This window comes from Staurois parvus, unplaced genomic scaffold, assembly GCF_062004578.1.
Source record: "Staurois parvus isolate SC_StPar_1 unplaced genomic scaffold, SC_StPar_1.0 ptg000114l, whole genome shotgun sequence".
NCBI lineage: Eukaryota > Metazoa > Chordata > Amphibia > Anura > Ranidae > Staurois > Staurois parvus.
The window spans coordinates 910331-931632 of record NW_028317910.1 but is presented as its reverse complement, the minus strand read 5'-3'; the positions used below and the strand labels follow the sequence as shown (position 1 = coordinate 931632).

The 21302-nt window shown below is 44.5% G+C and overlaps 1 protein-coding gene across 2 annotated transcripts; it reads right to left on the bottom strand.

Moving 5' to 3' along the window:
- Positions 1-3937: 3937 nt before the first annotated feature.
- MED21 (mediator complex subunit 21) lies at positions 3938-21301 on the bottom strand. Of its 2 annotated transcripts, none has more exons than XM_089671693.1 (4): positions 21211-21301; positions 8165-8279; positions 6814-6914; positions 3938-4894 (listed from the first exon to the last, which is right to left on the bottom strand). In XM_089671693.1, the coding sequence occupies exons 1-4, from the start codon at positions 21256-21258 to the stop codon at positions 4718-4720; spliced, it is 441 nt and encodes a 146-aa protein (XP_089527819.1). In that variant the 5' UTR covers positions 21259-21301; the 3' UTR covers positions 3938-4717. The 2 variants fall into 2 exon arrangements, with proteins under 2 accessions (XP_089527819.1, XP_089527820.1); XM_089671694.1 differs by lacking the exon at positions 21211-21301 and adding an exon at positions 20939-21080.
- Between the last annotated feature and the right edge of the window lies 1 nt (position 21302).

Sequence of the window (21302 nt, the reverse complement as noted above, 5' to 3'; positions counted from 1 at the left end):
GCTTTGGCCAGAAAGAAGTAATCATAAAAACTGGAACGCTTTCTTTCCAGATTTTCTTCAGCACTTGTGGGATCATCTGAAATGGGGTGGAAAGCGTAATAAGAGTGTGCCAAAGCATCTGTCCCCAAGGATCCATTGTCCCTGGGGGGGGGGGGGGGGAAGAAAAGGGGAGGGAGGAATCTGTGCATTTTCCCTAGATGCGAACAGGTAAACCTGTGGATGCCACCTCTGGGTAACCAGAGGAAAGACTTGTGTTCAGGGACCACTCTGCTTTATGAACGCATTGCCTGCTCACAAAATCTGCCACTTCGTTCAATGTGCCCTTCAGGTTTAACGCTGATAAGGATAGCAAATGGTCCTTGGCCCAATTCAGGATTTCTATTGCCAGCAACTGAAGGGCCCTGCTTCTCGTTTAGGTAAGCCACAGTTGTGGCATTGTCTGACAGAAATTGAACAAGGTGCCCCTGAAGATCCTGAGAAAATGCTGATAACGCTAGGGCTACTGCCCTATGTGCTCTCCAATTTGAGGGTTTTTCTGCTTCTGACCTGGACCAGTTTCCTTGTGCCAGATTTCCTCTCCAAAAGGCCCCCCCAACCCGAGGAACTGGCATCCATAGTGACCCTTCTCTCAACTGGAAAGAGATCTCTTGATAGGACAGCCTGATCCCCTACACCACCAAAAAGCTTTTTACCCTGGTGGGGATCTTCAATGCTGTGTCCAAGGAACTCAGATTGTGATCCCACACCCTCAGAAGAAACTCCTGGGAGTGGCCTGAAGTGCAGCCATGCCCATTGAGTGGCTGGCATCATTGAAGTTAGAGTTTCTAAAGTTGACATAACTCCTCTTATTGATAAACTATGATTGGACTGCAACAGTGCTACCACATTCTGAACTTTGTTCTTTTTCTCCCCTGGCAGGAAGATACGCTATTCCACTGAATTGATCCGGTAGCCTAGAAACTGTACTTCCTGTGCTGGCACGAAATTTGATTTCTGGAAGTTCACAATCCACCCCAAGTTCTCCAGATGGGTGCGGGCTCAGATCAAATCCTCCTTGTAATTTTTCCCTGGAAAGTGCAAAAAAAAAAAAAAAAAAAAGGAGATTGTATAGGTAAGGAATTACAGCAATCCCCTGCAGACGACGTGGCATTAGAGCTTCCGCCATTACCTTTGTGTATATACATGGAGCGGACAAAAAAAACAAAAAAGGTAGAGCTTTCAATTGTAAAGGAAGAATTTGATTTCCCATATTTACTGCAAGTCTGAGAAATACTTGAGACTGAAGAGCAATGGGGATATGAAGGTAGGCATCCCTCAAGTCTGTTGACACCATAAAACAACCATGAGTCAAGATTCCTGACTGACAATCGAGCCCACGCTGAATTTTCTGTATAGAAGGGATTCGTTTAAAGGCTTCAGGTTGAGGATAAGATGAAATTTCCTAGAAAGTCTCTGTACTAGACAGACATGGGAGGGGGGGGTTCGTGAACTCCATCCTGTATCCCTGTGAAAGCAAAGCCACAATATACTGACTTGAAGCTATGCTTTTCCACTGATGCAGGAACCCCTGAAGCCTTCCTCCCACTGAAAGCAGTGAGCCATTGTGTTTTGTTGGTCTGCACAGGAGGATGGAAAAAGGAATCCACCTTTGCCTTTTTTTACTTCTGTGCCGACCAATTTTTTCTTTTTCCCTGGGCCTTGTTTACCTGCTCCAGTCAAAAAAAAAAAAAAATGGCTTAGGGGCCATTTTCTTCTTTTGACGGGAAAGGACTTTTTTGTCCACTATCCTAGCCAAAATAGTCTAGATCTGGACCAAACTGCAGAATTCCTTTTACTGGAGATCTTCAAAGTCTACTCTTCAATGCCACATCCCCAAGCCAAGTTTTTAACCATAGTGCTCTTCTGGCCGAGATACATAGGGCGCTGACCTTGCCGACATTCTAATGGACTCAGCTGAAGCATCTGCTATATATGCAACCACTAAGAGTATAGAAAGAATCCAAGATCTCCTGCTTTGGTGAATCCACCACAATATGTACCTTCAGTTGATTAAGCCAGTATTCTAGGTTTTTTGCTACTCAAGTAGTGGTTATGGCTGGCTTAATATTACCAATGATTGATAGGACCTTTTAAGCAATGGATCCACCCGTTTATCCATGGGATCTTTCAAAATACCCATGTCCTCAAAGGCTAGGTCAGTGGATCTATATACTTGTGAAAAGGCTGCATCTGGCTTAAAAAATTTATTGCATACAGCTGCGGGATCCTCTTCGAAGGGGAACTGCCTCTTGTGGGCTTTGGGAAAAAAGGCTCTCCCTAGATCCAACCATTTTTGATAGCCTCATAGATCACAGAATGTAACGGAAAAATACACCCTTAAGGCTCACTAAGCCCCAGTACATACGGTCATGCAGAGTTCATTCTTTTTTCCCCTCTTTTTCCCAAGCCTAATGTAGCATAAATAGCTTTCAGTAATCCATCCACTTCGTCTAGGGACAACGTATACCTTGAGGGAGTACTATCACCCCCTTCTTCCTCATTAGAATGAGTGGGGGAATGACCCTCTTGGATGGCAGTATCACCCACTTCTGCTTCTACTAAAAGGGTTAACAGTGAGCTCTGTGAGGATGCAGAGGTGGATGCTTGACTCGGGGTTGGAACTACCAGTGAGGAACTAAAAGATTGTATATTGGCATACAGCTTGTTCTTGAATTTAGATTGCTGCCCATAGACACGGATTCTTCCTTAACAGAAGCATCAAATACAGACTTTGCACAAAGGCTTTTTACAATTATCTCCCAGTTTTGTTTTGCATGAAGGCATTTCTTCACTGACTGTTCAGAGCTCTTAGAATGAATGGGCCAAAAACAAAAAAGTGCACAAGAAGCAACAAGGGAAATCCCAGTGCCAAGACAGGCCCCAGCCACCAGGAGGGAAACAAAGAAAAAAACAAAAAAAAACCAAAAAAAAAAAAAACCAAGAGACCCCAGGCAAATGCAAAGGTGAAAAAACAGACACAATCACCGCTTACCTGGGCCTTGCTGGTGCCTGTCCCCACTGCTGCTAAGCCTGTGTCCTCCATTACGGGTATGCAGCAAACCAATCCATGTGGCTATTACTTGCTGGTCCAGGACTCCAATAGTGCCACTGTGCCAGACCTGAACCATGAAAAATAATGCACCAGCCATTCCTCCACCTCCTGCACTGAGCAGCCGTAAATAATGTCATGCGCCTGACCCAGTAGCCCTGTCCCTTCCAGAATACCAGGGACATGATCCGGCCACCAAAAGATGACAGCAGCTTTCTATCAGCGCTGCCGCCTAAGAGCAGGGCTGCCCTGCTCAGTATAGACTCTCCACAAGTACAGAAGGTGGAGAAGAGCCCATGCACTACCTAACCTCATGCATGGAGCTGGGAGGACCAGGAGTATCTTAAAGAAACAAAAAATTAGTAGCTCAACCAGGTCTCTTAGGACAAAACCCAAGAGATCCTGGCTCCAGGTGTTCCCACCAGGCCAAAAAAAAAAAAAATTACAAGTGGTGGGGAGAGGCCTTCATTTTAAAGATTGGTGGAAGAGGGGGTTTCCTGTTGTCTGGTGGGAGAAGCTACGATCCGAGGTACTGTCCTGAAAGAAGTTTTGGGGAATTGAGCAGAAGGGTGGAGGAAGGCAAGCATTTTCCCCAGATGAGCTGTAATCTAGGGATAAAAGATAACGTCATCCTTTAACTCACATTACATACAGACCAGGGGCGGACTGACCATTTGGAAACTCAGGCAGTGCCCGAGGGCCCGGGGTCAGTAGGGGGCCCCATGAGATGCCCCTGGTACTAGGCTTTTTTGAGTTTGGGCAAGGACACGGGGCCCCATGATTCCCTATTGCCCAGGGCCCCATGAGTTGTCAGTCTGCCCCTGATACAGACATGAGAAAGTGCTCATATACATTTTTTTGTACCATTTATTTTATTAGAAAGACTATCAAACATTTCAAACATCAAAAAAAGGAGAGGATACCTTCAATGTAACACTTTTTTGCAATGGTTGTAAAATCCATAAGCAATCACATCAGCAGCTTCAGCTCTAAAACACGTGTTGGGTAGAGCAGATTGAGTGCTCCATCTGCTGGCTGGAAGTGGAGGGTGCAAGGTGCCTCTGTGTGAAGGGGACTTTTCACGTTATCAATTGGCTTTATGCCAGTTATGGAATTTTGGCAAGTATTTTATTTGCAGAAAATATTTAATTATAGAAATCTGCCAATTAGTTTTTATGGTTCACAACTCTCCAGTTCTTTTACTGGGCAAAAAAACACAGAAACAAAATAAAATAAAGTGACCAAGCAAAGAGCATTTACCGATTTTTATAAGGTAGGACAATCAAGTGACAAAGTCATCACTTGGAGTGCCCTGAATTTTTTTTTTTTTTCTACACTCTCACAGTCATGATTTATCTGTGCAAGTCACTGTGGACTGGACAAATCTGCAGGCATTCAACTCTGCATTGTGCATACAATGGTTGATAATGGGCTTTTGGAAGCATGTGGTCTTCTTTAAAAAGAAATCCTTTACTAAACATATCGAACACAAGAGTATTTAACACATGGCATTCCTGTACTTCAGTCCATTGGCGACACACAAGCTTGCATAGACAGCAAGGCTACAGGACGCACCTTATTCTCTAGGTGCACAATCAGTTCTCAGAGGAGGAACACTGCCCTCTAGTGTTAGCTCTCTGGAAGTGGCTGAGTGAGGATGCAGCTTCGGGTCTTCAGTTGGGACTGAGCGATGTCAGCCAGAGCAGATTGGATCTTTTCCAGCAACATGTCCCCTCGGTAGACCACCTCCTCCAGGCGAGCTGCAGCGGCATGGTTCTCCTCTTCTAGCTGGTACAGACTGGCAGCCTTTAAAGAATCAGGAAATAAAAATGTGACAATGACGAACATCGGAGTATATCAAATGAATATATCAGTCTTAAACTGGAGTTTTTTGGGGGTTTTTTTATATGAACAACCCCATGTGATGCGCTTAAAGCTGCAGTTTATTTTGCCTTCCATGGTGCTTCCCTCTCCACTTCATTAACATGCCAAGTTCATCTGCTTTCAATACATACCTTATTATTGATCCAGTGACATCATTCTTGGTGGTCTGTTTCTCTATACAATGCAGATCATGGCTGGTAGGAGGGGTTGTAGGGTGCTGTACATAGTGCTGTGAGAAAGTATTGGCCCCTTCCTGATTATTATTTTTATTTTGCATTTATCACACTTAAATGATTCAGAATAAATTTTAATACTACACAAAAGAAAACCAGAGTAAATACAAAATGTAGTTTTTAAATGAGGATTTCATTTATAGTTCAACTTTTGTCTCATCAGTCCACAGAATATATGCCCGAAAGTCTTGAGGATAATCAAGATGCAATTTGGCAAATGCGAGACGAGCCCTTGTGTTCTTTTTGGTCAGCAGTGGCTTTCACCTTGGAACCCTCTGATGGATGCTATTTTTGCCCAGTCTCTTTGTTGAATTATGAACACTGACCTTAACTGAGGAAAATGAGGCCTGCAGTTCTTTAGATGCTGTTCTGGGTTCTTTATGACCTCTTGGATGAGTTGTCGTTGTGCTTAGAGTAATTTTTGTAGGCCGGCCACTCCTGTAAAGGTTCATCACTGTTCCATCACTGTTCCAAGTTTTCTCTGTTTGTGGATAATGGCTCTCATCATGGTTCGCTGGAGTCCAAAAGCCTTAGAAATGGCTTTGTAACCCTTTATAGACGGATACATGTCAATTACTTTGTTTCTTATCTGTTCCTTAATTTCTTTAGAACGTGGCGTGTTGCTTTTTGAGATCTTTTAGCGTGCTATCAGACAGCTTCTATTTAAGGGATTTGATTCAACAGGTCTTGCAGTAATCATGCCTGGGTGTGGCAAGTGAAATTTAACACCGCTTTCCAAAAAATGTGGTTAATCACAGTTTATTCATTTAGCAAAGGGGGGGGGGGGAGCAATTACTTTTTCAGATACGGCCAAGCAGGTTTGGACAGCGTTTTTCCCTTAATAAAATGAAGTAATTTAAAAACTGCATTATGTAATTACTCGGATTATCTTTGTGTAATATTAAACTTTGTTTAAAGATCTGGATCATTTAAGTGTGACAAATATGCAAAAAATAAAATCAGGAATAAGGGGAAAAAAAAAAAAATAAATACACTTTTACAGCACTGAATACATTATAGCACCTTGCTTCAGTACTTCTGTCCCAAGAACCTTCAGCAAGCAGTGGGCTGACTCCTGGGAGTAGTTATGCAAAAATCAAAAAGCAATGATGGCCAAATTTCAATTGAATTTTGACACCAAGCTGCACAGCCCCCACTCCCCCCCACCTTTCATCTTTCACATCCAGAGCCTCTACTACCCACCAAGGTTCAGGAATTTTACAGATAGATGTTAAGTTCTGAAGCCAGGAGTAAATCCCTAAAAGCACATTTTATTTTCTTGCAAAAAACTGACCCCTGTATACAGCAGATGTGACAAAACCCCTCCCTCTTAGATTGTAAGCTCCCACGATCAGGCCCTCCTATCCCTCTTGTATTGAACTGTATTGTTGCTGTATTGTCTCCCTTTATATTGTAAAGCGCTGAGCAAACTGTTGGTGCTATATAAATCCTGTATAATAATATTAACAATAATAACAAACCAATATTGGCATAAGCAGCCAGCAAAAGATAAGAAAAAAAAAAATTACAACATTTTCCCATAGGATATAAAGGCATACAAGCTGCATTCTACAAAGCTCATTCCAACATATCAGTTGCCTGTCTCACCTGTAATGCTGCTGTGGATTCCTCGCTGGGCAGAGAATCAATAAGAACATCAATGTCTTTTGCTGTCCGGGCAATGAGAGCTGCAAACAGCTGGGCATACTCTGACATGAAGAGACATCCAAATATTAAAAAAAACAAAAAAACTAACCCAATTTCAAAATATACTAAAAGCCCTAAAATAAAAATAAAAAAAACACAACAACTCACAACAGTTTAAATCAAATAAATTCCATGGCAATAAAAAAATAAAAAAGGAAGGAGGTATGCAAAGTCTTAGGGCTCATTTAGATGGGTGATTAAGCCTGTCCTCTGCGCAGCTGCTGGCAGATGCTTGTTATCCACTTCCATGGGCTGCCTGAATGCAGCTCTGAGGTGGATAACACATGCAGCACCGGCATTGACACAAACACATGTCAATGTTTGACATGCTGGCAGGAGTAGATCACAGATTCTATTGCAAAGCCTCTCATCTGAGTGTGAACATCCCAGGAAAGGCAGTGTGTTACAGGAGGAATCAAGAGGGGTAGAATTCTGTAGCCCTGTCCTAGGTTGACAGCACTGTCCCTCCAAAGATACAGTGAGTGAGCACTGTCATCCCAGGACAGGAAATACATTACTGGCACAATCACCTGGTTTGACTGAAGTGCCAAACCTTCAGTTGGGGCTCATACACATAGATGCAAAGCTCTGTACAATGTAAACAGATGTTTGTTATGCAGGCAGCCTATACAAGTGAAAGGATACACCATCTGCTGTACAGACACACCCGTACAGTCTCAATGATCAGGTATGCAGGGACAGGTGCGCAGTCCCCCAGTACCTGTCAAACTTGACTGTGTGGGTGAGTCTGTACAGTTGATGCATATTCATTCACTTAAAGGGGCTGCCTGCACACAGCTACAGGCTAGGACAAAAGATAGACAAACAGCTCTTCACACTGTACAGAGCTCTGTACCTATGGGAATGAGCCCTTATATGTGTTTAGAGGACATTCCCAAATGCAGATAAATGCATGCAATGATCTTTCAATGAAGCTATTCACACTGAGCATTTACCTGTGTTTAGGTGCAGTCAGTTTAACTGTGTGTTGAGAAAACAGAATGGTGTGTCCAGGATCTGATTAGACACTAAATGTGGCTAAACACACTTAAAAGTCAGAGACATCTACATGCAGGGAAAAGTGATTTGAGAATTCCAGTGTGAATGAGCCCAAATTTGTTCTTTGGTTTGGATACATTTTAAAATATTGTACTCTAATATTGCACTGTGTTCATCTACACAAACCAAGCAGGACCTGGAGATACAAACATGTATTCAGCTGTTGGATCTCCAATCAAAACATTCAGATTACCTTCTGTGGGGTTGGGCGGCTGATCCTTGTTTATTGTCGTTTGGATGTTATTAAACGATGCTGGAGGGGCACACTGTTGCAGCACTCCGATGGCATTGCAGAACTGATCAGCAAGCTTCATATGCACAGAAGGAAAAAATAAAAAAAGTTTATGAGATTCATATTCCTGTCATGTGAAGAGCTTTCTAAGTAGATGCTGAATGAGGCTGAGAAAACAAGGAATCTTACAGAGAAGCTGAGGGTCAAGGGATTAAGCAGTGTGACAACCTATAGATAGCTGGCCAATAATGGTTCAGCCTACCAGTTGAACGAGGGAAAAAAAAAAAAAAAAAAAAAAAAAAAAAAAAAACACAAACACCCTACACAACCACACTGATCAGATTCCCCCATCCACACATTTGAGATGGATGGGGGTAATTCTCCCTTCTGCACTATTGCATTCTGACAGCTGGGAACCTCCCCCACTGTCAGAATACACTGATCAGTGCTGCAACCATTGTCTGCAGCTGCTGATTGAGCTCCTTTTCGTACTCAAATGTTTTATTAAAATATCACAAAACCCATCACGTCACATAACAGGTATCATAAATAAAGAATGTTTTTACGCAGGGAGTGGTACATTATCAAGTTCCATTAACATGTCAAAATAAATGACAACTGAACACAATATGCCAATCAACTTATGAACAAAGATAGTCCCTCAAATGGTGGCTTTTAGCAACCGAATAGCTATAGTAGAAGTAGAAAAAGATAGACACGTCCGGATGGCCCACCCCAGCCATGGCCCCAGGGAAAACTAGGACCAGAGTCGGTGAATTATTCAGCAATGTACCAATAAACAAGAGCAAAAGGTAAAGAAGTAGTGGGGGAAGAAAGGGGGGGGGTTTAAAAGGAGAAGGATGGTTCCAGGATTGAACCGGCCACAGTCCCAAGAGCACAGTCACCTGACAAGAACAAGACAGCTAAAGCTCCATAAAGGGGGCAAAAATCTATTGGCCCAAGGTTGCCAGATTTTGCAGTATCACCTTGTCCTGGACCATTGTCTCAATGAGTACCTTTTATCAATCAAGGAAGTTGAAAGGTAGGTTGACTTCTATTCAACTGCAATTGCCACACATAGCTTGAAATTCAGCCAGGCCCTGCTGAAATGGCTGAAGTTCAATCCATCTGTGGCCACCTTTAGACACCAATTTCATTTACACTGTCACAGGTTTTCTTGGGCCGATGTAAAACACAGAACGAACACTGCTATAGGCAGGACTTTGCAGTGATGGACCATGCTGTTGCACCTACATTTATTTTTATAAAGACCTCAGTGCTGTTCTATCCATCCTAATACTGCATGTTGTTGTGCTGACACCCCCTCAGGAGGCTGCTCCATGACTGTACTAACAACATGTCCTCAGTCTACCAGTAACACTGAACATAGTTCATCCTAGAAGACTGAGGACATCTAGTGACAGAAATTAATTACTGCAGGAAAAAAATAATAAATACAAATCACCAGAGACAAGGCAAATACTGCATCCAAAACTGCATTTTTTAATCTGGAAAAAAAAAAAAAAAAAAGGGATTGGTGAGCTTTAAATCAGAATTAAATTTGGAGAAAAAAAATGGCTAGGAGGTAGGAAATGTTGATTTAGAAACATACAAAATCTCTTCTGCAAGAAATATCTCCCTCTCTCCCCCCTGGAATGCAGAAGCCATGCAGTGTACCCTCATTGGGCCAGGCTCCAAGAGCAATATAACTCCTGTGTACATGCTTGGGAGGTAAATCATCGGTGGCCACCCCAGGGTTGAAGAGGATGCCTAGGACCCTGGAAGTAGTGGTAGGGGAAATGGTGGGGGGCAGAGCCTACACTGAACATGCTGGAGAAGAGCACACATGTAGGTTTAGAGTGCCATAACGTGTATTTATGCTGTGCAGATTTTCACAATATGGCAAACGTTCACCCAGCACATAGCGAGTTGAGACCATTTTAACTGGTTAGAGGAGAACTTCAATGCATTCTTATGGGAAAGCCTTACACTAAGTGACCAACTGAGGCCACTATGAGCATGGTGCGCTCATAAAATCAATAGGTGTGGGGTGTGAATGCACAGTGTGGTGTGGCCATTTTGTTTTTCAAAAGGACAGACTAAAAGGCTTATGGTGGGACCAAGCAGTGAAGTTCTCTGAATCAGGGATGAAGGTAGGTACAATCCCCATTTCAAAAACATTTGGGACGCTGTGTAAAATCTACATAAAAACATACCATTTTAAGAAAAAAAAAAAAAAAGTAATTCTGAAACGGATGACAGCAAGAAGTCTCGAAAAAAGTCAGGAAAGGGCAACAAAAAGCTGGCAAAGTACATAGTACTAACAAGAAAGAGCTAGGTCAGTAACATGCTTGAGTATAAAAAGAGCATCTTAGAGAGTCAGTGTTTTAGAAGTAAAAATGGGTAGAGATTAACTGATCTGTGAAAAGCTGCATCTAAAAATTGTTGGACAATTTCAGGTCTCCTCAGTTCCCAGACCTTTACAGAGCGTTGTTAAAAGAGAGGGCACTACATCATGGTAAACATGGCTCTGTCTAAACTTTTTGAGACATCTTGCTGTCATCACTTTCAAAATTACCATCTGATAAGTTTTCTATTGTGAAAATAATATGGGTTTATTTATTTCAGGTACTTGTATAGCGCTGTCAATTTACACAGCGCTTTACATATATATATATTGTACATTCACATCAGTCCCTAACCCTCAAGGGGTGTACAATCTAAGGTCCCTAACTCACATTCATACATACACATACTAGGGCCAATTTGGACAGGAATCAATTCACCTATCAGCATGTCTTTGCACTGTGGGAGGAAACCGGAGTACCCGGAGGAAACCCATGCAAGCACAGGGAAAACATGCAAACTCCATGCAGGAGATGCCATGGTCGGGAATCAAACCCATGACCCATTTCATTGCAAGGTAGACGTGCTAACCACTAAGCCACCCCATGTTTATTATTATTATATTATACAGTATTTATAAAGCGCCAATGGCTCGCTCAGCGCTGTACATTACAAAGGGGGACAGAACATGTGACAGAACAATACCAATACAATGCAAAACATGAGGGGTTCGAGGGCCCTGCTCTTTCGAGTTTACAATCTAGGAGGGAGGGGATAGTGGTACAGGAGGAGATAGCTGTGGGGGATGGAGCGGTAGGAAGAGTGGAGGAGGTCGGCAGGTTAGCAGGGGGTGGGGTAGGCTTCCCTGAAGAGATGGGTTTTCAGGGTGCGCCTAAAGGAGAGGAGAGTAGGTGATAATCTGATGGGTTGGGGCAGGGAGTTCCAGAGGATGGGTGACACCCTGGAGAAGTCCTGGAGGCGGGCATGGGAGGAGGAGACCAGGGAACTAGAGAGAAGGAGGTCTTGTGAGGAGCGGAGTGTGCGTGCTGGGCGGTACTTGGATATTAGGTCAGTGATGTAGTTCGGGGCAGTATGGTGGACAGCTTTGTAGGTCAGTGTTAGGATTTTAAATTTGATCCGTTGCGCAATCGGAAGCCAGTGGAGTGATTGGCAGAGGGGGGTGGCGGAGATGGAGCGGTTGGAAAGGTGAATGAGTCTGGCAGCCGTATTCAGGATCGACTGAAGCGGGGATAGCCAGCGGCGAGGCAGGCCAGTGAGGAGGGAGTTCCAGTAGTCGAGTCGCGATATGATGAGGGAGTGGATGAGCTGTTTAGTGGTTTCTGGGGTTAGGAACGTGCGTATTTTTGCGATGTTGCAGAGGTGGAGTCTGCACGAGTTTGTTAAAGATTGGACTTGGGGCTGGAAGGATAGGTTGGAGTTCAGAATGACACCAAGTACTCTGGCCTGCGGGGCGGGTTTGATGGTGGCGTTGTTGGATGTGACGGAGAAGTCAATGGGGGGTGGTGTCCGGGCTGGGGGGAAGACAAGAAACTTGGTTTTGGAGAGGTTCAGTTTAAGGAAGTGGAGCGACATCCAGTCAGATATGTCGCTCAGTAGGTGTGTGATTCGGGCGGAGACCGAGGGGGTGAGGTGGGGGGTTGAGAGATAGATTTGTGTGTCGTCGGCATATAGGTGGTAGTTGAAGCCGTGAGTGTATGAGTTGGCCAAGGGAGGAGGTGTAGATGGAGAAGAGAAGGGGCCCGAGGACAGAGCCTTGAGGGACCCCAACAGAGAGGGGGAGTGAGGGGGAAGTGGTAGCATTATAGGTAACGCTGAAAGAGCGTTGTGACAGGTAGGATGAGAGCCAGGAGAGAGCAGAATCTGAGGCCGAGGGAGTGTAGTTTTTTTTTTTTTTTTTTTTTTTTTTTTTTTTTTTTTTTTTTTTTTTTTAGGAGGAGGGGGTGGTTGACTGTGTCGAAGGCTTCTGCAGAGAGGTCAAGGAGTAGGAGCACTGAATAATGGCCATTAGCTTTGGCGGTTAGCAGGTCGTTGGAGAGTTTGAGTAGGGCGGTTTCGGTGGAGTGTAGGGGACGGAAGCCGGACTGTAGGGGATCGAGGAGGTGGTTGTCGTTGAGGTGAGAGCATAGGCGGGTGTAGACGAGGCACTCGAGGAGTTTAGATGTAAATGGGAGCAGGGAGATGGATCTGAGGTTGTTTGGGTCATTGGGGTCCAGGGAGGGCTTTTTAAGTATGGGGGTGATGTGTGCATGTTTCAGAGGGGAGGGGAAAGTGCCGGAGGAGAGATTAAAGATGTGGGTGAGGGAGTGTAGGATGGAGGGGGAGGGAGGTAGTAGGAGTTGTGAGGGGATAAGGTCGAGGGGGCAGGTGGTGAGGCGGGCATCAGAGAGGATCTTGGATGGTAGTAAAGGTCAAAGGTGCGGAGTGTTGGGGGGGGGCTTCAGTATGAAGAATGTAGGGTGGGGTGGAAGTGGGGGTCAGAGCAGTGGTGGGGCCGTGGGAGAGGGGTGATGAGGGGGTAGTTGAGTGAGGGGGAATGGGGTTGGAGGGAGTTTGAGCAGCGACGAAGTCCCTGCAGGTTATGTCGAGGGAGAGGGGGGATGAGGGGGTAGCTGTGTGAGAGGGGACGGGTTGAGAGGGTGTGTGAGTTGCAGCGATGTCCTTGCGAATTGTGTCAATCTTGTTTTTGAAGTGATTGGCAATCTCAAGGGCAGTGAGTGAGGTGCTGGGTGGAGGTGGGGGTGGCTTATGACAGTGATCCACCGATATATTGGCTGCCGAAAATGATCAGCTGAAAATAGGTGTTTCAACGATAAAAAAAAAAAAAAAAAAAAAAGGGGGTGTCGATAATGGCCGCGTTTTTTTTTTGTTTAATTATTGCGCAGCAAATTTAGGTTTTTTTGATTTTATGTAAAATTTTGTTTTCTGTCCAATTTTTGTTCTACTTTCAATAAAAGTTATTGTATGTTACCAGACTGTATTTTTAAAAAGCATATTCATTGATAGTCGTGATATTAATAAAAAGTCAACACACATCTCAAAAAAAAAAAAAAAAATTAAGGAACACTTTTTAAATCAGAGTATAGTCAGTCAGTTAAACGTCTGGGATATTGATCTGGTCAGTTAAGTAGCAGAGGGGGTTGTTAATCAGTTTCAGCTGCTTTGGTGTTAATGAAATTAACAGGTGCATTAGATGGGCATCAATGAGTCAACCCCCAAAACAGGAATTGTTTTACAGGTGGAGGCCACTGACTTCTTTTCCCTCCTGATCTTTTCTGACTGTTTTTCACTAGCTTTGCATTTGGCTAGGATCAGTGTCACTACTGGTAGCATGAGGCGATACAGAGGTTGCACAGGCAGTCCACCTCCTCCAGGATGGCACATCAATACATGCCATTGCCAGAAGGTTTGCTGAATCTCCCAGCAAGTCTCAAGAGCATGGAGGAGATTGCAGGAGACAGGCAGTTACTCTAGGAGAGCTGGACAGGGCCGTAGAAAGTTCTTAACCCATCAGCAGGACTGGTATCTGCTCCTTCGTGCAAAGAGGAACAGGATGAGCACCGCCAGAGCCCTACAAAATGACCTCCAGCAGGCCACTGGTGTGAATGTCTCTGAATGTCTCTGACCAAACAATCAGAAAGACTTCAATGCCCAACGCCCTCTAGTGGGCCTTGTTCTCACTGCCTGGCACCATAGAGCTCGGTTGGCATTTGCCATTGAACACCAGATACGTCACTGGCACCCTGTGCTTTTCACAGATGACAGCAGGTTCACCCTGAGCACATGTGACAGATGTGAAAGGGTCTGCAGAAGCCGTGAAGAATGTTATGCTGCCTGAAACATCATTCAGCATGACTGTTTTGGTGGTGGGTCAGTGATGGACTGGGGAGGCATATCCATGGAGGGACAAACAGATCTCTACTGGCTAGACAATGGTACCCTGACTGGCATTAGGTATCAGGATGAAATCCTTGGACTCATTGTCAGACCCTACGTTGGTGCAGTGTGTCCTGGGTTCCTCTGTTCCTCCTGGTGCATGACAATGCCCAGCCTCATGTGGAGAGAGTATGCAAGCAGCTGCTGGATGATGAAGGAATTGATACCATTGAATGGCCCCCATGCTCACCTGACCTAAATCCAACAGAACATCTCTGGGATACCATGTTTTGGTACATCCGAAGCTGTCAGGTTGCACCTCAGACTATCCAGGAGTTCAGTGATGCCCTGGTCCAGATCTAGGTGGAAATACCCCAGGACACATCAGTCGTCTCATTAAAGTGGAGCTGCACCCAAAAAAGGAATTTCCTCTTTAAGGACTGCTCCCCATTAAGGATTGGCACCTTTGGGAGGCAGAAGGAGCGGGTACCCGAATTTGACAGGTACCAGCTCCCACTTCCGGTCCCATCGCCTAGGCAATCGGAAGGTGTCCTCCCTGTAATCTTTTGGGACACGTGACAGGTCCCAGAAGACTACAGGACCATTCATGAAGTGCAGTGCTACTCCCACATGCTCAGTGGGTACCCGGCTGTGAAGCCACAAGCCATCACAGCCGGGTGCCCACACTGAAGATGCTGGCCTCCTGGAATACAGGACAGCCGGTGAAACGGGCTGCAGCGGACACACCGTGGGACAGGTAAGTGGCTGTTTTTTAAAAGTCAGCAGCTACAGTTTTTTGTAGCTGCTGACTTTTATTTTTTGACAGGGTGAGTGGAACTCCGCTTTAAGACCATGTCCCAACGTTGTCAGGCATGAACACAAGCACGTGGGGGCCATACAAGCTACTGAGTACCATTTTGAGTTGCTGCAATTAAATTTCAGCAAAATGGACTAGCCTGCTGCATCATTTTTTCCCTTTTGGGGTGTCTTTGAATTCAGCCCTCTGTAGGTTGATTTTTTTCATTTCCATCAAACGATGGGGCATCCTTACATTCCTAACACTTTACCCAGTCCATGTCAGTATAGATATCCAGCATGAGATTTTTTCCCATTGAGACTGGATGTGTTTTCAAAGTGTTCCTTTAATTTTTTTGAGGTGTGTGTATATATGTAGACAGATGAGATAAATAAAATGTCTCCACGCTCCTTTTAAAATGTCAGGTTCCTGTGATGTAAAAAAAAAATAAATAAATAATGAGACAAAGAAATAATTTCAGAACTTTTTCCACCTTTAACGTGACCTATAAACTGTACAACTCAATTGAAAAACAAAACTGAAATCTTTTTTTTTTGGGGGGGGGGGGGGGGTTTGTAAACCAAAACTAAAATAATGTGCATAAGTGTGCACACCCTCATAACTGGGGATGTAGCTGTGTTCAGAATTAAGTAATCACATTCAAAATCATGTTAAATAGGAGTCAGTACACACCTGCCATCATTTAAAGTGCCTCTGATTAACCCCAAATAAAGTTCATTTTCTTAGTCGCATCCTACAGCAAAAGCCATGGTCTGCAGAGAGCTTCCAAAGCATCAGATGGATCTCATTGTTAAAAAGTATCAGTCAGAAGGGTACAAAAGAATTTCCAAGGTATTCGATATACCATAGAACACAGTGAAGACAGTCATCAAGAGGAGAAAATATGGCGCAAAAGTGACATTACCAAGAACTGGACGTCCCTCCAAAATTGATGAAAAGACGAGAAGAAAACTGGTCTGGGAGGCTTCCAACAGGCCTACAGTAACACTAAAGGAGCTGCAGGAATATCCGGCAAGTACTGGCTGTGTTGTACATGTGACAACAATCTCCCGTATTATTCATATGTCTGGGCTATGGGGTATAGTGGCAAGACGTACGAAGAAGCATGGTGGTGGCAGCATCATGCTTTGGGGCTGTTATTCTTCAACTGGAACTGGGGCCTTAGTCAAGGTAGAGGGAATTATGAACAATTCCAAATACCAGTCAATATTGGCACAAAACCTTCAGGCTTCTGCTAGAAAGCTGAACATGAAGAGGAACGTCATCTCTCAGTGTGACAACGACCCAAAGCATACATCCAAATCAACAAAGGAATGGCTTCACCAGAAGAAGATTAAAGTTTTGGAATGGTCCAGCCAGAGCCCAGACCTGAATCTGAATGAAAATCTGTGGGGTGACCTGAAGAGGGCTGTGCACAGGAGATGCCCTCTGACAAATTTGAAGTGTTTTTGCAAGGAAGAGTGGGCAAATATTGCCAAGTCAAGATGTGCCATGCTGATAGACTCATACCCAAAAAGACTGAGTGCTGGAATAAAATTAAAAGGTGCTTCAACCATGTATTAGCCCCAACCCATCAGATTATCACCTACTCTCCTCTCCTTTAGGCGCACCCTGAAAACCCATCTCTTCAGGGAAGCCTACCCCACCCCCTGCTAACTTGCCTCCCTCCTCCACTCTTCCTACCACTCCATCCCCCACAGCTATCTCCTCCTGTGCCACCACCCCCTCCCTCCTAGATTGTAAGCTCGAAAGAGCAGGGCCCTTGATCCCCTCATGTTTTGCATTGTATTGGTATTGTTCTGTCACATGTTCTGTCTCCCTTTGTAATGTACAGCGCTGAGCGAACTATTGGCGCTTTATAAATACTGAATAATAATAATAATAATAAGGGTGTGCACACTTATGCAACCATATTAGTTTTTTTATTTTCAGCATGGTGAGCTCTGCCTGTTTGTGTCTGCATCAGATCGAATTATTGTTAAACTCTTACTTCAGAGCACTAGACCGAAAGAAACAAATATTGTGGTTTATACAGTTCTTTACAGGAAGTGCGAATTTTTAGACAGACCGATATCATGCAGTGCCATGCCACATGCCTCACCGTGAAACTACATGATCAGTGCACATCTTATGCAGGTGAAAAACAAAAAGTAAAGGTGGGAAGGTTTAGAATGCCTTTAAGGCATTTGTAAAGTCTATTTTTAATTAAAAAAAAAATATATGTTAAAATTACCTGCTCTGTGCTGTGGTATTGCACAGAGTATACCTGAACTTCCTCTTCTGGGGTTCCTCGTTTGCAATCTTGGCTTTTCCACTTCAGCGTCTGTCCCAACAGCACTTGCTATGGGAGCAGATGTGCAGGCTTGCTCATACACAGCACAGCTGAGCCCTGCCCCCCACTCACTGGCTCCTGCTGCTCTCAACAAAGCCTGGGAGACCAGGGAAAGAAGACCTGCAGCCGGGCATAGGGCAGGATTAAATCAGGACTCAGGTGGGAGGCAGGGAGGCTTGGGGAACACATAGTGGAAGGTTTTTCCTTAATGCAGAAAATGCATTAAAGAGAAACTACATTATCTGAGCGCCACCAACCAAAAGCGCTGCTTAATTCATTTTTAATGTTCAAAGCAACCTCCCCCATCCATATCTTCATGTTTTAGTTTGGCGACAAAACCACTTAGAAAAACACTCGCCTAGCTTTTCCGTCCATGGCCAGTAAGGGTAGATGATTCAAGTAGCATATACTTCCTGGAATCCATCTGCCCTTAGCTCCGACATGCAGGCAGGAGGGTTAACTGAGAAAACCCCTCTTCCCCACCTGAAGACTCCTGGGATGTATGACCTCATTTGCCTAGGCATGGAAACTAGGAAGTAACTAAAGATATGTATAAAAAAAACTGTTTAAAACAAGTAAATAGGACATACTTTCATATCTAGTTACTAATTGTAGCAGGATAAGGATTTAAAATAGTCAATGTTAATTGAGAGAGTGAAGTACCACTTTAAGGACTTTAGAACCACCTTAAGCTTGTTCAGTAACGCTTTGAAATTGAAAGTTAAAAGCCGATTGGTTGTCCCGCACTGCTGCTTCAGATTCTGTCTGTTCCAGTCTTAATCATTTCCCTTACTCTATTTAACCACATCCCGTCCAGCCCATGTACATAACAGGCCGGACGGGAGCAGTGCAGGAGCGGGGTGACGTTCATAAACGGTGCCCACATTTATAGGCTGTGCACGCAGCACCGCGATTTGGTGCCGGACACAGCGGAACATCGATCACTGTATGGGACCTCTGTTTGAGGTCCCGATCATGTGATCACCGATTTTCCACTCAGTGATCACATGAATAGTAGTAAGCAATGATGTCACTTCTGACATCATTGCTTACTACTTGTGAAATCTGTGAACGATCACAAAGGTCACATGGTACAAGGCTATTCACAACAACCTTGTACCATGTGACAAGCTGTGACCAATCACAACTCTCAGTATTTCTCAATGGCTGCAAGAATGCAGTCAGATAGACGGAGAAATTATTGCTTTTACAGCCTTTATGGGTGTAAAAGCAATCAGTGTAAAAAAAAAAAAAAGTCATCACCCCCCCACAAGTAGTACAGTTTCACTATGGTGACACTGTACTGATAGGGTGACAGTATGAAAAAAACAAAACAAATATAAAATAAAATAGAGATGTACAAAATTTTTTTAAAAAAATTATAATTTTTGGTTATAAACTAATTTGGATTTTTTTTTTTTTTTTTTTACTAAAAAGATAACTGAATACATTTTGGCCACGTTTTATGAAGAAAGATTATTTATTTCCAAACTTTTGGACTTTTTCCATTTATATAGCAAAACATATAAAAATTCCAGTGATGAATAAATACCACCAAAATAAAGTTATATCTGTCTCAAAAATGCTAAATAATTCATATGGGTACAGTGTTGCATGACCGCGCAATTTTCATTCAAAGTGTGACAGCACTGAAAGCTGAAAATTGTCCTGGACAGGAAGGGGGTAGAAGTGTCTGGACTTGAAGTGGTTAATGGGCCTCAGTGTCATCACCCCTCCCAGGAAAATCCCACCTTCGGGCACACAACACACAAAAATCCCCAAACCGATAAATCTCCCTTCTGCACCACCTATCCCTCCCTCCGGTCACCCCACAATGACAAAAGAAAATTCCCCATCCACCCACTCCTCCCCAACAGGGACACAGGAAAATCACCTATATAACCCATCCCTGCAGGATATCAAAAACAATAACACTGGCCATAGTTAAAGGAAACATGCTAGATACCTGGCTGCTGCACTGATCCTTCACTCAAAGCGGAAATCCCTATCTGCCTTCTTTCCCCCCTCCACTACCACATTTGGCACTGTTTGTATTTTTTTTTGGGGGGGGGGGGGGCGTGCTGATTCTAACATGTACCCGCTCCCACTTCCAGGTCAGTTTGCAGCCTTCTGGGACACTTCACAGGTCCCAGAAGACTGCAGCCCATTCACAGAGTGCAGTGGAGAACCGGCTGTGACGCTGCGAGGCATCACTTCCGGTTTCCCTTACTGAAGATGCTGACGCCAGCAACCAAAGCTGACTGAAGAATCGGACTTTACTGGACAGGTAAGTGTCCTTATACTAAAAGTCAGCAGTCACAGGCTTTGTAGCTGCTGACTTTTAAATTTTCCATTTTCAATAATGAGTTTCCACTTATCCTTCTCTTTCCCCTACTATACCATTATTGCAACTTTTTTTTTTTTGAGTGGGAACTTTTCTGACTTCTATTCTGCTTGCCCAGGCAAGAATTATGGCAGTTCAAGGCCCCTCCCCTCCCGCAACCTCCTGCAGCAAAACACATGTCTCAGGAGGCTGCAGGACCACTCTAAAAGTGTAGCATGACTTGTGCATGTGCAGTGGGGAGACGTCTGTGAAACAGCAAGGAGTCACAGCTGGCTCCCATAGCCAAGATGGCAGCACCAGGGATCTGAAGAACACCAAAGAACTGGCATGGGTGAGGACAGTGCTGGACCCCAGTACAGGTAAGTGTCCTTTTAGTGAAGTCAGCACCTACAGTATTTGTAACAGATTTTTAACTTAAAATGAATTCCTGTAGCTCCTCTTTACGCTCTAGCCCTGCTCCCAGTCATATAAGCCCTGAAGCTAGTAGATCAGTGGTCTCCACACTGCGGCCCAGGGGCCAGATACAGACCTTTGTTTGCCTCTCTCTGGCCCTTGAGGTGCTTTCCTGCCCCCGACACGGGGGCACCACTCCCAACACCGACACGGGGGCACCACTTCTCCCCCTATATCAAAGCATGCTTTAATTTCCCTCCTCCCAGAAAGTCTGTAGAACAGTACACAGGCCCTTTCTTTGGAATGTTTACAGACCCCCCCCCCCCTGGAGTAGATCATAGGAGCCAGGCAGATAGTTATTTCAGAAGGGTATCAGCTTCATCATTCACCCCATTTTTCTAGGTTTACTATAGAGGGGGTTCCCACCCTACCTGAAGCCCAAGGGCCATAGGACAGCTCAGGGCCTGAGGGAAATGCCCTTATTGCCTCTTTTCCTCACACCACGCAGGCCTGTACAGACTGTGGGTGGTCACATATAACAGAGGCCCAGACAACAAACACCGAGCAGTACATACGCTCAGGGCCCAGAACACACCGCCAATCACTCACCGAATTCAGCGCATCCTGCAACTGAGTCAGCCGGTCCGCCATCTTTCACTCTGGCAACCCGCCTACCGCCAACACCCCCCATCTAATTGGTTGATAATATGAGCGCTTCCTCCTGAAACCCCACCTTCCCGCACAAGTTTGCTTGTAGGCGTGCCTCCGAAACTGCGCCCTCTTTACTTTTTAACTCGCTAATACTATAAATTATTGCTTGTGGGCGTAACCTCGCCTTTCTAGGTAGTTTTTTCTCGATGTCTTTAGTAACTTTACAGTACCGTATGCGGTCCACACGGTGTGTTCGATAGGAAGTTAATGCGTTCCATAAACCAGAAGTGCCCCGAGTTTTGGGGCGGAGCGACTAGCGGGA

What these genes read in the sequence shown, in the direction of transcription:
- MED21 (XM_089671693.1), bottom strand. Translation starts at nt 21,258, where the DNA reads ATGGAACGCATTAACTTCCTATCGAACACACCGTGTGGACCGCATACG. An exon ending in CACCGTGTGGACCGCATACG is followed by an intron (nt 8,280 to 21,210) that starts GTACTGTAAAGT and finishes GTGCATATGAAG; the next exon opens with CTTGCTGATCAGTTCTGCAA. An exon ending in AATCCACAGCAGCATTACAG is followed by an intron (nt 4,895 to 6,813) that starts GTGAGACAGGCA and finishes GATTCTTTAAAG; the next exon opens with GCTGCCAGTCTGTACCAGCT.